A 15065-nucleotide genomic window follows, 5' to 3' on the forward strand; every position below is an offset into this window, starting at 1 on the left:
AATAAGCCAATTAACTTGAGCCAGGCAGCCAAAGACCAATCACACACAAAGCCTTTTCCAAAGCCTAGCATTGTCAAGCTATGACCTAACTATATCATGTCTCCGTTGCTAATGGGGCTCTATTAATCCAGTGGCAGACTAATAGCTTTTTTTTGCCGCTGACCTTTTGCAGCCCAGCACACTGCCTCAAGGTACGGTCAACATGAACCTCTGCTCTGATGTGATCGATGCCGAGCCCAAGACCGGCCAGAAGAACGCCTTATGCATCATGACGCCGGAGCAGGAGTACTTCATCCGGGGAGACAACAAGGAGATTATCAATGGGTGCGGACATTAGCTCACTTTGCCTGTACTTTATTGGATAGCTCACCTAAGTGTCTGAAATGTCGATGTCTGGGATTTAGGGAGGAAATGAGGGCATTATCTGTAAACCTGAACAATTAGCTATCCCACAAGCTACCCTATTTGTAACATGAGCAAGGAAATTGGTGTTGATTACATAAGCATCTTCTGAATGAATATAAAACTGAAATACCATCTACTCATCCTGTTTAAATCAATTTTGAGCACTGTATGGGCAAGCATAGCGTTTTGTTAATATATTTTATTTTACAAATAAATTGATGTTCAGAATAAAAGTCACCACAGGTTGTGAGTCATACCTACGACCGGTTAAAAGGCAGGCATTGGTAAGATCTCGCCTCAGTCTTGCCCTTACTGTGTCCCAACAGATGGACCGAACAGCTGGTGGTGTACCCAAGAACCAACAAGCAAAACCAGAAAAAGAAACGCAAGGTGGAGCCCGCCACATCCCAGGTTAGAGGCGGCCCGCAGCTGCCATTCCAGCTGCTAACACACACACACACACACACACTCTTTGGTGTCACACACACACACACACACACACGCATACGCTCTTTGGTGTTGCAGTCAAACACAAGCTGTGCCCACTGAGAGCTGTTCACGGCTGTGTGTGTGGGGCGGTGAATATTTCAAATAGTTTGTGTTGAGATAAGAGTTTGACATTGAAGCTACTACGCAAAGCCACATCTGGTGCTCTAACTAATGAGTGCTAGCGCTGACAATTCCCTATCATGATTGTATGTTGGTTGAATAGCTGTGTTCATGCCGTAGAGTATTTTTAACAGCCTTGTCACGTTTGATGGTATCAATATAATAATAATATAATTAAGACCTTTGTCAGGTTTTTAATGGCACACACGACACACTGGAACACACACGTGCATATATGGAGGCGACACAGGACACACACACACACACGCAGGTAGGCCTGAGGTCGCGGTGAATTTATTTTCTGCTTTTTCCCATCCTGGACCGTCCTTCCTCAAGGACCTCCCAGGAGCAGTGGGCAGCTTTGCAGCGCCCGGGGACCAAGTGAAGTGAACTGTCCATCTTTGGTCAGGGATAGACATGAGTTCTGTTATTTTGCATGTTTTTACTGTTGGGGTTCTTAGTGGAGGAAACCCCCTGTGAACACGGGGAGAACATGCAAACTCCACACAGAAAGGCCCGGGAGATAGCCCACCTGAGCACTGTGCACTCTGGGGAGGACCTGCCCCCCAGAGCCAACAGCGCCCCATGCGGGAATCGAACCCATGACCTTCTTGCTGTGAGGCAGCAGTGCAAGCAACTGAGCCACCGTGCACACAATGCATTAAATGAAAGTGCTCTTTTAAAAGGAGTTTGCCTGGAATGTTTGGCACCATGGTGAAGGCAAACAGTGCTTTTGGATACAATTGACTGCACCGTCTACCCCTCTTTAGTTAGCAACATTTAATAGCTTTAGCCTGGAGGTAACGTTGTTGGCCTTGCGGTCGTCCTCAGGAACCGGGTCCAGCCAAAGTGGCCGTGACGGGCTCGGGGATCCCCGAGGCGGAGAAGGTTCCGGACTCCAGCTCCATCATCTGGCAGGAGGAACTGCAGAGCCGAGAGGCAGACGTGGGCCAGGTGTGGTCCTCCCCCGACATGGCGCCCCTCGGGTCGCCCACCGCAGGTAAGGACTCTGCAGGCAGGTGTGTGCTGGAGGGTGTAGGTTTGTGCCAGACAGGCATGTGCATGCAGGACAGGTTGGCCTGCCTGTACTACTTTGGACGGTCTGCTACAGCTGTATCATGTAGAAGATTTCCTATTACCAAACTCTGGAAGGTGGATAACCTGTTTAAAAAATCACCTAATATATGTCAGTGCAGTAGATTGATGTATGGATGAAGGATATCGATATTTATCGATATAGGAGAGAGGTTGTAACATCAACAATGGCAAATAGAACCATGATGGAATGGAAGTAGATTGTTGATAGTAAATCAGGTTTTATCCTGATTGTGTTCTTAATTGCTGATTGAAGAATGGTGATGTGTCCCCCTGCAGGTGAGGGCTCGTTTGTCAGCCATAACTCGGACCAGGGCTCGGTGAACGGTGACGAGGTGGACCGGAGCCCCTTTATCTGCGCGGCAGCAGTGCCCTCCCACGAGCTCCTGTCGCCGACGGGCAGCTCGTCCAGCCGCCACAGCTTCGGCGGCGAGGCGTGTGGCGGCGGAGTACCACGCTGCCTCTCCCCGGCGCCCAGCGACCCCTTCCCCTCGGGCAGCAGCCTGCTGTCCAACGGCTCGCACATCAGCGGCTCCATGAGCTCGCTGGACTCGGACGCCAGCGGCAGCACGGCGGCCAGCAGCGACAGCCACCCCGCCGCAGGTGTCCACCATCACAATCACCACCACGGCCGCGGGGTCCACGACACGCCGCGCTCGCGTCGCCTCGAGGCGGAGGCGCGCAAGGCGGAGAAAAGGAGCAGGGCGCACAGCCCCGAGGGACAGGAGACACCCCTCAGCCCGGAGAGGAGGTGAGAGGGGGGGTCCCCAAAACAACTCTTGTCTGTTGAACTTTTACTGTATCTTTGCTTCACTGTCCTTATTCTTTCTCTGTCCTCTGCTCAGAACATTGGGGCAGTCTTCCCAATTGTTGGTATCCTGTATCTTTCCCTCTGTCCCTCATCTCCTCATCTCTCTTGCTCTCATCTTTGTCCTATTTTTCTCCCTCTCTCGATCATCTCTCTTGCTCTCTCTCTCATCTCTTTCCTTCTATATTATCTCTCTCTCTTTCCCTGTCTCTATCCACCACTCACGCTATCCAACAGTCTCTCTCTCTCTGTGTTCATCTCTTTCTGTGTTCATATCTCCACATATCGTTCTCTCTGTTCCTGAGCCCGGAGAGGTCAGAGGGTCTATCCTGCTTGTGCTGTTCTCTCCATGGCTCTGTGTTTGTCTTTCCATCCCTGCCCCCTCCCTCCACCCACATCCCTCTGTGTTTTTCCCCTCTCTGCATATTTTTCCTCTTTCTCTCCATCATCTCCACACTTTTTATCTGTCTATATTTCAGCACATCCAATCTCTCTCCATCCGTACTGGTCTGTCTTCTTGCCTCTCATCCTCTCGCTCTCCTTCTCTTGCCATCCTTCTCTCTCTATCTTTCTCTCTCTCTTCACTTCTCCTTTTAAAGGCATGCAGTGAGGCGAGTGGAGCTCTATGAGGGCCTTTTTCTAGGAATGATCAGACAGCGCCAATGAGGCTCACAGAGGATAGTACCCACTCGAGAGGCTACACCGATTCTACCTTATTAGGCCAACATCAAGAGTGCAAAAAATATGTCTCTTGCGCAGCAGCGAGAAAGCCCCTTTTTGCATGCGTCGCTTATTCCACCGTCAGACCCATCGCTTGATCGCGGCTTCGCTTTTTTGTTTTCTTTTTTTTCCCTGTCTTTCTTTCGTTGCGTCGTGGGCCCATGTTGAAGATAAACACGCGTCTCTGTAAACACTCTTTGTAGTCGGCGCTTGGCCCAGGCTCCCAGGGTTTCCTCCTCTCCCTAAGGTCAAAGGTCAGAAGCCTCCAGAGTGGGGCATTTCAAACAAAGAGGGTGATGGTCTATCTTTTTTCTTAGACACTTTAAGCAACAGCATACCCTCCTCCTCCCTCCTTGTCCTCCTCCTTTCCTTATCGCCAAAACCTCCTAATATTATATCCCTCATTCTCCCTTCTCCAACAGTCCCCAACATCTCTAACTCCACGCAGCTTTTCAGACCACCTGAGAGACTGCCTATCACACACAGAGAACGAGAGAGAACTTCCATTTGGTTTAATTTGGGTTTATGGGAGCTGTGCCACTCAAGGGCCGGCAGCCAATAAGACGACGAGTGGTCATATGACCCAAATACCTCACTGGGTTGCTGTCTCATTGCCTTTTAAGGAGGACCGGCAGTCTTGTCCGCCTCCCTCCCCCCCACCACCCAAATAAGGTCAAGATAAAAAAAAGGGGGGGTAATTTTAATATTTCCAACTGGCTCTCGGTAAACCAAATTCCTTATGCTTTTCTTCAAAGAGGGGAAAAAAAAGAAAAGAAAAGAGAGCATTGTCTGAAAATGCGTCAAACTGGCTCTGTTCTTGAACACCCCTTTGCTTTTATGGGATGGCTGGAATACCTCAGCTATTACAGCTTAAGAATCCGCACAAAGCAGACCATGGACACGAGCAGACGCTATGTGTTTGGTGTAAAAACAGCATTTTGGCCCCTAATCACTGCAAAGCAATTACGTGCTGCTTCCAAACCTGACGCAGCCCTCGCCAAGGGAGTATACTGAGAATAATTCGATGTGTTGTGGTTGCAGGGTGAATCGGGTTCAGAAACTCAAAGCGTATATAGAGCATGTGACTGTTTGCTCGGGGAATAGTGTTGCTGCTTGTTGGAGCCTGCCTGTTAGTGTGGTTGGCTTGGTAATGGATCTGAACCAAACACTGTTTGTCACTGGGCTCTGGATATGGAATCAGGAGCACAGCAGGTGAATGTTGAGACTGCATGACCAGGAGTTCAGTTGAACCACCAGCCAATCACATCACAGATCTCATCCCTCTCTTTTTTTTCCAAAGATAAATGATTGTCCTTCCAGGCTCGTTTTGAATCGTCTATCCATTTGTTTTGTTACTTACTCCAGGGCCGCGAATTCCTAAGTGACTTCTGTCATATTCATTTCTATGTCTCCATACATTTACTCATGTGTGCTAGCATGCTATATAAATAGATCCACAGATATACTGTGGGGTAGTGTTTAATGTTAACCCCCATTCTCTGTCAAAAATCGAATTGGTGCCAGCTTTGTAGTGTAAACTTTTTTCCAGAATCTAAAAGCTTTACATTTAAACAATGCATTTTAAGTACTTAACATTTTAACATTCCTAGACGTGTAGCACAGTATCCTGCTGTCAGCATCTCTATAGCAGTGATGCACCAATGCTGCAAGAGATGATGGGAATGTCCAAGGAGCTGAACGTTGACCGTCTCCCACTAACTCCCCCTCTCCTCCCTCCTCTTCTCCCCCTCTCCTCCCTCCTCCTCCTCTCTGCAGCGGGCGCTCCAACGTCATCGAGAAGCTGGAGGCGCTGGAGCTGGAGAACACGGAGCGCATGGAGGTGGAGGAGACGGGCCGCAGCGCCGCCCGACAGGGACGCAGCGAGATCAGACGCTTCCACCGAGAGGTACGGAGCCGGCCCCGCCTGCCCCACATACACCTGCACAGCTCTTGCATAATGCCTGTCCGTACCAGCACACACCTGCTTATACCTGACTATACCTGTAGATAGCGTCATATACCTCTACACACCTGCTAATACCCGTAGATAGCGCCATACCTTTCCACACATGCTTCTACCTGACTATACCTGTTTGATCGGTAGCCTGCCACAACGCTGATAGCCTAAAGCCTCTGAATATACTGCCCATTTTAAATTTGAAAAAACAAATAAGATAAATATCTGGTCCCCACAACCTTCCTGGCATCCTTTGACCTCCAGTGAAGTTACCCAGGTAATATAGGCTGACTATTTGTTTAACCACCTCTCTGTTCTTACCGGCAGCTTTTAAAAGTCTAGAGGGTTACAAATGGACCAAACCAGGGTTTGTGTCTGGTATCCAACTTAGGGTACCTATAGCCCAACAGCAAAAGGATGTCTGTTGATACTGGGAAATAAATACAATTTTAAAACTGTAAGATTAGCCTTGTTAGTTTTAGCTTTGTGGTTAAAAACATTTTGGCTAAGTGTTAAACTGCCTTTTTTCTAAAACTTACAGTCTTAAAAATAGTATTTTTACTAGTTAGCTGACAAACTTTGACCTGCCAATTTGGCTCCGATATTGTATGAGACCTGCATGGTAGACCATAATTGATGAGAGGGTTCCACAAGTCTAGCAACCAGTCCAGCATAGACTTGACTGTATTGGACATATACCCGCATTCACTTTAGTGGGTCAACACTGTTGCCTGTTGCATTCACCTTAACCCACCTTCCTGGAGCATACTGGGTCAACACTGTTGCCTAGTTCTGATACAGGAAGAACTCCTTTCTACTATCTTTAGACCAAACAATTTCATTTCAATCATCCCTGTTTTTCCCCCAACATGCCAAAAATATTGTTTATGTATAAGCCATCACCTGAGCCAAACTGAGTTAGGCTTGGGCTGGTGTCTTGGCTGGGCTCTGCCGAGACTAATACCAATCTTAGGGTTACACGGCATTTATTATCCCATCTCTCCGACACCAGACCACTGGTGCTTCCTGTCCATCTGCTGGTCTTTACTCTGTTGCTGTACAAACTCCCCTCCATGGAATGCTGTGGGAGAGAGTGGAGACATGGCAACCAAAGATGACCTCACTCTCATTCATTCTATGACCTCAGAAACATTGTCTCTCATTTTGGAAATAGACAAAAAAGTCAACAATGATGGAATAAACCTATTGTTTTAATTCTGCGTTATTACACACACACACACACACACACACACACACACAAAGTGCTGATGATTTGGCTTTAATTGCAGCTCTTCCTTCCTTTTGTCTGCTCTGGCCTATTTAGTCAAGGTTATGTATCAGGGGTCAGTGTGACTCCATTCTAATTGAAGCAGAGTAACAATATCCGCAATAAATTAAGCTGTGGCCCATTTCAAGCTGTTGTTTTAGGCTACATGTTTAATGTAGCGATCGCTACGGGGCAAGCCCTATTCTCTCTGCTTTCTGAAGTTCTCTTTTTCTGGTTTGGTTTTGAAACCTAGGTCAGAGGCTTGCGCTGAATTAATTTCCACTCTGCATCACGCACAGGCGTTCCCCCAATGATTTTTCCTTTCCAGCTTTCACCCCCCTTTTTGCTTATCTCCGTTTCTCTCAGCTCCATTAAATGCTGAATGATGTAAATAATGAACATGTAGAAATAATAGTTAATAATGTAGAAATGATTTGTGTTGATTTATGCAGGATTACTCTCAGTCCGACTTAACATGTTTAGTTGGATACCTGGCGTAGTTCCCTCCCCCCCCCCACACACACACACACACTGTCATATGAATGTGAAAAGGGCTGTGTCTGCGTTATCTCTGTTTTCACTTATTGTGGTTCAGTGGGAGGTTGCTCGCCGCTCAGCACAATGTGAGCGATGAGGATCTTGTTTCCACTGACATTCTGTTGTGATATTATCTATTATCTGAAGCGCGCATGAAACCCTTTCCTGACAAAGGAAAAGGCCCTTTTTGACTTCCCTCCCCGAGGCCTGGATGCATGTTGTGGTTGAGGCAGAAGCCACATGTTTAAAATGATTGGCCATCACTAGGAGTTATTTTATCTGGTTTAATTTTGTGTTTCAGTCTGGTATCGAGACTCTATCTGTACATGCTATATGCTCATACAAAAAAAACAATGTAGACAGTTGGACAGTATTGTGGTTTTCTGACCAAACCTTGGACACACAATGATTCCTTCTTGGTCCAGACCTCGACATGTCACCTTGTCTAAAAGTTGGGATGGTTGTTACCACAAAGGTTAAAAGGTTGTGTGAACTGCAATATCGTGTCTCATGTCACCACGATCTGTGTGTGTTTGTGTGGCCATTATGTGGCAAAGATGCTGTGTATAAATCTTGCGCTGCATCAGTATGTAAAGTATGCAAATGCAAATCAATAAACTTGGATATTTGTTTTAACCTAAGTAATTGAAAGATGTGTGTGTTTGTTTGTTTGTCTATCTGTCTGTCAGGATCAGAAATCTCAGCCGCTGGACTTCCAACACACGGCCCTACCACCACTGAGGCGGGCCAAGTCACTGGACCGCAGGACCACTGAGTCCGTCATGACCGTAAGCGCACATTTTGTCATCTTTTTCTCTTTTCTTTGTCTAGCTGTATTGCTTTCTTTCATTCAATCTCTCTCTTCCTTTCTTTATCTTTCCTATGTGTGTGTCTCTCTCTCTCCTTTGTGCCTCTACCTCCATATCATGTGTGTATCTATATCATCCAACCTCTCCAATGTTCTCACAGCAAATTTCAAAGCAGAGATGATGGAGAGAGCTATCGAGAGAGGGCATTTGTCTGGTTTCAATTAGTTATTATCTTCCCCTCTCTCTCTCTCTCCTCCGGAGAAAGGCGCATTGTAATCAGCTGGTGGAATATTGTTTGTCGAGGGTGTGAGGGGCGGGGGGGACCGAGCGATGGAAGCCAGCGCTGCTCAATGCCTCCCTTGTTCTCTCATGTCCGAAGGTCAAGCACCCGCTGCAGGCCTTGAGCCTGGCCATCCTGTTCGGAGAGGACCGGCTGGCGTTTAGAGTTACACACTCTGTGTGTGCGTGCGTGTGTGAATAATAGCAGAGAGAGAATGGGTTTATTTAAAGTCTTAAAATGTACTAACCTCGTGTGGATCATTTAATGCTTCCTTCTTGTCCATTAACAGTATCTTCATCACGACATCATCAAGTCCATTGTGATTTTTGTTTTAGTCTTGCATGTAACTTCTACTCTAATTTCACTGATGACAAAAGGAAGTTCTGTATTTGTGGAAACTGTGTCTAAATGATCATCTCACTGGTTCCTCCCTGAAGATTAATGCTGGTTGCCATCTTGTCTCTTTGTGGCTTGTATTGTGTTGTGTTGTGTTGTGTTTGTGAGAACGCGGACATCCTAAAACTCCTGTGCGTGGTGCCGCTGGGCGTAGCGTGCTCCCCTCTCCTCCTCCTGCCCAGGTCATCTCCATCTCCACGTCCTCCCTGTGTGCTCACGCGTTGACTTCCAGCCGCCTTCAGCTGTTTTGCCTACATGACTGTCTGTCTGTGTGTGTGTGTGTGTGTGTGTGTGTGTGTGTGTGTGTGTGTGTGTGTGTGTGTGTGTGTGTGTGTGTGTGTTTATGTTAACCTAACTATGCTATGTGTGTGGATATGTGGCTGTCCCATGGTGTTTTTGTTCCCATGAATTAGGATATGAGCACATGCTTGTTTTCAAAACCATTAGTGTGTGTTTGAGTGGTTGCGTGTGTGTGTGTGAACATAATTGATTCTGCTGTTGATGATTAGGGTGGCTGGCGTTTAGAGTTACACACTGTGTGTGTGTGTGTGTGTGTGTGTGTGTCGTTCACACTCAACTGCTTCCCCTGAGCACCGTGCACAAATCCCTGTCGTGTTTTTTCCACGGCGTTAAGCACAGCAGAGAAACTTCTCACCAGCATTTCCTCTGCAGGCTGTCAGATTCGCCCCGACAGCCAGCATGTGAAATGCGTTTGTTTGTGTTTCTGCTCTTTCTTGACTTGGCATTTAGGCCAATTGCCAACTTTGATTCCACCCAAATTGTTTCCACCAAAAAGAAGTCATCTAAATTTCTGAAATTCAAGTGTGAGATGTTCGAGAATTTCAAAAGTTTGGTGAATGTCGTCAAAGCGCTGAAAAAGAGACTTTTGTGTTGGTTGAAATGCGTACGATGCACCGGCGTCTCTATGGTTACCACATCTGTCAGTTACTGTGTCTTGTTCTTTAAGTTCTGGACACTGCTGTCGTCAGTTCTGCAGATAGTGTGGACCATAAACATGGACTTGGCCATAGCTACACATGGGTCACTGTCAGTCAGCTTCAACAGTCAGCTTTTTTCTGCATGATGTTTAACTGTGTGGGTTCACTAAACTGCATCGACTTTTCCCAATGGTTGCATTCGTTTGGAAACTGTAAATATTGTCTTAGTAGTGGAGGGGTGCTGATTTTGGGGGAGATTTTGCGTTTGCTTGAGATATGAAGACCCAGGTTAGCACTCCTCCCTATAAGCATTGAGAATACCAGCCCTGATGTTCCTGATATCTGTGTGACCTTTGGAATGTTGCTTTCTCTTTAACAGCCTGACCTGCTGAACTTCAAGAAAGGTTGGATGGTTAAGCTTGATGAACAGGGACAGGTGGGTACTGCTTTTGTTCGGGCAAATGATTCCTGTTTACATATTTATGATCCATTGCATTGAGTTAAAAGCTAACTTTAGACTCAGAAATACGTGAGGAGTCAATTTTTATGAACCTCAGTTACCAGTTGAAAGCGACAAATGTAGAAAGGGCTAGATTTCCACAATCAATAACCCTCTAGCGCAGATTCTGCTATCAGCTCTCTGTCTGCAAGAAGTATTGATCAAGGTCACCATGACGATAAGGACACCTCTCCTTGCAGGAGTTATCTCTCTGCAGGCCTCGACTCTCTTTGCGCAAGCTAACTTTTCGCCCCCTCTAGCCACTTAGCCACATCTTTTAGCCATGATAAATTCATCAAAGCCAAGTTATCTGGTCAAACAGTCGGCCATACCATCCCCCCCCACCCGCTGGCACCCTCAAGGCACGGGGCAGAGGCCTTCAAAGGGCGCTCTTCCACTTTGATAGCAAGGCTTCAATGGGTGAAACTTAAAAGGATAAGGGCACTACTTTTTTGTTTTCATTTTATTTTAACTTTTTTTTTTATCTCTCCGTGCTTTGAAAGAGGCACATAAATGTCCCACACCTCAGAACTTTAGCCTTAACAGACTGGAGCACTCCTCTCTGCAGACACAAGTCATTCAGTCTCTACTTGAAGCAACATTGTCATTTTTGTTTTTATGATCACTCTTCACAGTGGAAGAAGTATTGGTTTGTGCTGACCGACCATAGTCTACGATACTATAAGGATTCAATTGCAGAGGAGGTGAGTTCCTGAAAATGTGTTGTATGTAATGCATGTTTTTCAGGACTTCTGTTTAAAATTCTGGTTTACAAGACTTTTTCAAAAAACGGTTCTGCTGACAGGACATTTGTCTCTTCAATCTTCCCCCAGGCCGCAGACTTAGATGGAGAAATAGACCTCAGTACTTGTTATAATGTTACAGAATACCAAGCTCAACGAAACTATGGCTTCCAAATCCATGTAAGTTAACTTTAATGCTTATACAAACTATCCTCAGCCTCATTGGAATCCATTGCAGTGGCTACCTCTCTGGCAAGGACACTTTTCTTTTTTGGGAGGGGTGGGGGGGTCATTAAGTCATTTTGCGCTCGCATATCACTGACCGAGTGAATGCATAGCATATGTTCCCCTAGAAGTTATGGTTACACTGTTAGGCTTGGACGTGAGAATGGAATTTCAGCTTGACTGTATACTTTAAGATTTGTACTTTTTCTGTGATAACTGTAAATAAAGAAATTATCCCTGCCAATCCTGTTATAGTAGTTCTGTTTTGGTAAGGTGGTATTTTTTTGTATCTGTATTCATACATGTTCTATTGGTGTTAGACTTTTACACATGCAGACAACAGTCTTCAGTATTTGGCAATCGGGTACATGCAAAAGTGAAGAATGTCGGCACCATTCATTGTGTAACGTGTAATTGATTTCAGGCAGTTATTTTGTTTGCTCCTCTCATCTTTCCTGTGTGAAAATATCGGTGGAAATGAACCGTGGCTGGTGGTTGTTTTTTCAGACGCAGGAGGGAGCGCACACCCTGTCGGCCATGACTGCGGGAATTCGGCGCAACTGGATCCAGGCAGTGATGAGGAACGTGCGGCCCTCTACCGCACCGGATGTGGCCAGGTCAGCGCACTCTCCTCTTGGCACGGTTTACCATACACTGATTACACTGCAGCTTCATCTTCAGGCGAACTCTCCTCTTGGCACTGGTTACACTGCAGATTCATCTTCAGCTTTTCCACCCATTCGACCATTACTTGTTCTGTCCTCTTACAGTAATTCTACCATTTTCTTGAGTAAATGTTGAAGAGAAGACTTGGACAGAATAGAATACCCTCAGATTTAGTTGGTCAGCCAAGACATGTTTGCTAGGGTGATGCCAACATGGCTAAGAATGTTATTTAAACCCATGTTTTATGAATGCATTTTCAACCAAAGCTAATTCTTTCCATAAGTTTGCCACACTTGTTAAGTGAAAGTGTAAACCTCAAAGAAGCAATTGTTTGTCTCAAAACACATACTTTACCTTACTTACACTACTCCTTTTAGTCAATGATGGCAATGGCTATGTGTGTACGGTTTTCAGCCTCACTGACGACCACAACTCCGGCGCACCCCTGGAGGGCCTGGCCAGGCCTGACGTCACCCAGGACTCGCTGTCCTCCGAGGCGTCGTCGGTGGAGCGCGAGCCGGGCCCCAAGAAGAGCCGGGCGCGGGAGCGGCGGCGCGAGGGCCGCTCCAAGACCTTCGACTGGGCCGAGTTCCGGCCCATCGCCCAGGCGCTGGCGCAGCAGCGGGCCAACGAGGCCGAGGCCCTGCAGGCCGAGCTCAGCGACTCGGAGCGCGGCCGCCGGCGGGAAGAGCGCCGCCGCCGCTACGGCTCGGTGGCGAGCGGCGGCTCGCCACAGGACTCCCCCGGCGGGATGGACTTTGAGAGCGCCGAGGGCCAGCCGGGGAGGGAGGGGTCTCCGCCGAATCAGCCGAATCAGCCGCAGCCTCCGTCCCCGGAGAGGCAGAAGAAGGTGGAGGACGAGATCGAGCAACACTGGCAGCAGGTGGAGAAGACGCCTCTCCGCGAAGAGAAGAGGGTGCCGCTGGCTACGGCGCTGCAGACGAGGGAGACGGCCGAGCTGGAGAAGCTGCTGGAGAGCTACAAGAAAGGGGTGAGCGCTTGGATGAAATGGAATATGGATAGAAGAACGGATTGGTTGAGTTTCAGTGGGGAAAAACATTTTGATCTTGGAGAAAGTGACTTTATATCACATCAGCTGCTGAATGAATCTAACCCCAAGGATGGACAGATAGGTCAAATGAATTAGATGCATGGACAGCTTTAGTTTAATTAGAAAATGTATTCACCGGTATATCATATCAGCTATGCATATTCATTATATGAAAGTGACACGATATTTAAAGATTCTGAGTTGTTCTGAAGTCATGGGTAATGTTTTTGTAAAGGATATTAGTGGCATTTTCAGGAATAGTTTTGCATGGATACTCTTGACAGCACCTCAGTTAGGTCCAGTTGGGTCCTTCAGTGGTAAATTCAGTGCAATGATACTGCAGATGTAGGGATTCGTTGGTCAGTGGTTCTGACACCTGGTTGTGGGTCCTTGTTTCCCCCTTCAGGTAGAAGACCTGAAGCAGCAGCTGGAGACATGTCACCAGCAGCTAGCCGAGTCCAACCAGAACAAGCACGAGCTGGAGGAGCAGCTGCGCACTGCACTGGAGCGAGAGCAACACATCCGCATCGGATACATCTCGCAGGTGAGCATGCAGACTGCAGCATTAGCCCATCATTGTAGTCTCATGCTAGAAAGTAGTGTTGCTTTCTGTATATATGTGTGTGTGTGTGTGTGTGTGTGTGTGTGTGTGTGTGTGTGTGTGTGTATATATATACGTATGTATGTATGTATGTATTTATGTATGCTAGTGCTGGATTCTGTCTAATAGTCTTTGCATGTTTTTGAATAAGGTAACATGAAACAGAAAACCATTCCAAACAACAACCAGCTGACATCTCATCATCTAAGCTGTGAAACAGCACCTTGCATGAGTGCGTTTGCATGTCGAAAGAAAAGATTGCGATTCTTGTTCTCTCCCCTTTTTTTGGCTTCTGCTCATTTCCTCAACTCTTGCCATGTTTTAGAAATTGGAACCTGTGTCATGACTTCATTGCAAGCTCTAAAATGCATACGATTTACATTCAATTAACACTCGACCCCGGTGCATTTATTAGTTGCAGATTGTTGTGTAGAAGCGGTTTGAACAGAGGCGAGTGCACAGTAACCTTGTGGTATACTCAAACCCTTGATGAGTCGTTGGGAAAAGTATATTACAGTTAGAAACATAGTATCTCATCTAACTGTTGTGTTGCTAATGTTTAAAAAAAAAAAAGCAATAGAGAGAATTTTCTACAGTTGAAGTATTGTTATTAATACCAGTGCACGTAAGGCTATCGACTGAGGGTTGGCAGAAGATATTTTATGTAATGGCTTACTTCATTAACATTGTGTCTTTATGTGCCTATGTACATGAGTGTGAAAATGGCTGTGTGCATTCCAGGGCTTTGGAGACTGCTGTTAGGATTGTTTATCTGAGCAGTCATGGTGCTTGGTATTTGCATGAGCTCAGCCTCACCCACTGGCTGTTACATGCATTGGGAATGTTTGTTTACAAAAAGCCCCTACTATAGTTTCCTGAAGTTACAGTCCCGGTTGCCACAGAAGAGGTCAGAGGTTATGTTTCTTGGACCTGGAAAATTATCATTCTGTAATGAAAAGAAGTTGCCATTTCCAGTGATAGAATCCATACGGGTGGATTTTTCTTTATGTTCTGTATTTTCTTCTTGGGACCGTGTGTATTAGTGTTCCCTTCTAAGTATCAGTTAGATCTGGTTAGTGGCTTCCAGATAACATCAAGTTACATAATAATAATACCTTAGACTTATATAGCGCTTTTCTAAGTAACCAAAGACGCTTGATGATACGACATCTGCAGTAATGTGTAATATGTGTTTCATTTGCAAGCCTTTTCTTAGTAATGAAATAGGCTATAGCAAGACTGGTATCAAGGGTATTGTGTATATCTCAAGGAAGCTGTGCAGTGCGCCCAAAATGATCAGAAACTAATTGAAATCCAGATGTTGAAATGATATATAGGTGTGCTGTACCGTTGTTTGCATGCATGTCATTTCATTCAAGTTTAACCTCTACATCCATTCTTCTTTTAACCTGGGGAAGCATACCATACTGAACATGTGGATGACGTCCAGTTTGTCACT

General features: G+C 46.3%; 1 protein-coding gene across 4 annotated transcripts in view; it reads left to right on the forward strand.

The window, feature by feature from the left end:
- The window catches only part of LOC105888873 (myosin phosphatase Rho interacting protein), a 41102-nt gene that overhangs the window by 12755 nt on the left and 13282 nt on the right, over positions 1-15065 (forward strand). For all 4 annotated transcript variants that reach the window (XM_031561324.2, XM_031561323.2, XM_031561325.2 and 1 more), the window contains exons 4-15: positions 173-324; positions 732-816; positions 1846-2014; positions 2389-2860; positions 5414-5543; positions 8088-8186; positions 10201-10257; positions 10956-11024; positions 11154-11243; positions 11796-11905; positions 12369-12945; positions 13412-13549. In XM_031561324.2, the coding sequence (XP_031417184.1) occupies positions 173-324; positions 732-816; positions 1846-2014; positions 2389-2860; positions 5414-5543; positions 8088-8186; positions 10201-10257; positions 10956-11024; positions 11154-11243; positions 11796-11905; positions 12369-12945; positions 13412-13549 (2148 nt within the window). The remainder of the gene's footprint in view (positions 1-172; positions 325-731; positions 817-1845; positions 2015-2388; positions 2861-5413; positions 5544-8087; positions 8187-10200; positions 10258-10955; positions 11025-11153; positions 11244-11795; positions 11906-12368; positions 12946-13411; positions 13550-15065) is intronic.

This window comes from Clupea harengus, chromosome 23 (genome assembly GCF_900700415.2).
Source record: "Clupea harengus chromosome 23, Ch_v2.0.2, whole genome shotgun sequence".
Taxonomy (NCBI): domain Eukaryota; kingdom Metazoa; phylum Chordata; class Actinopteri; order Clupeiformes; family Clupeidae; genus Clupea; species Clupea harengus.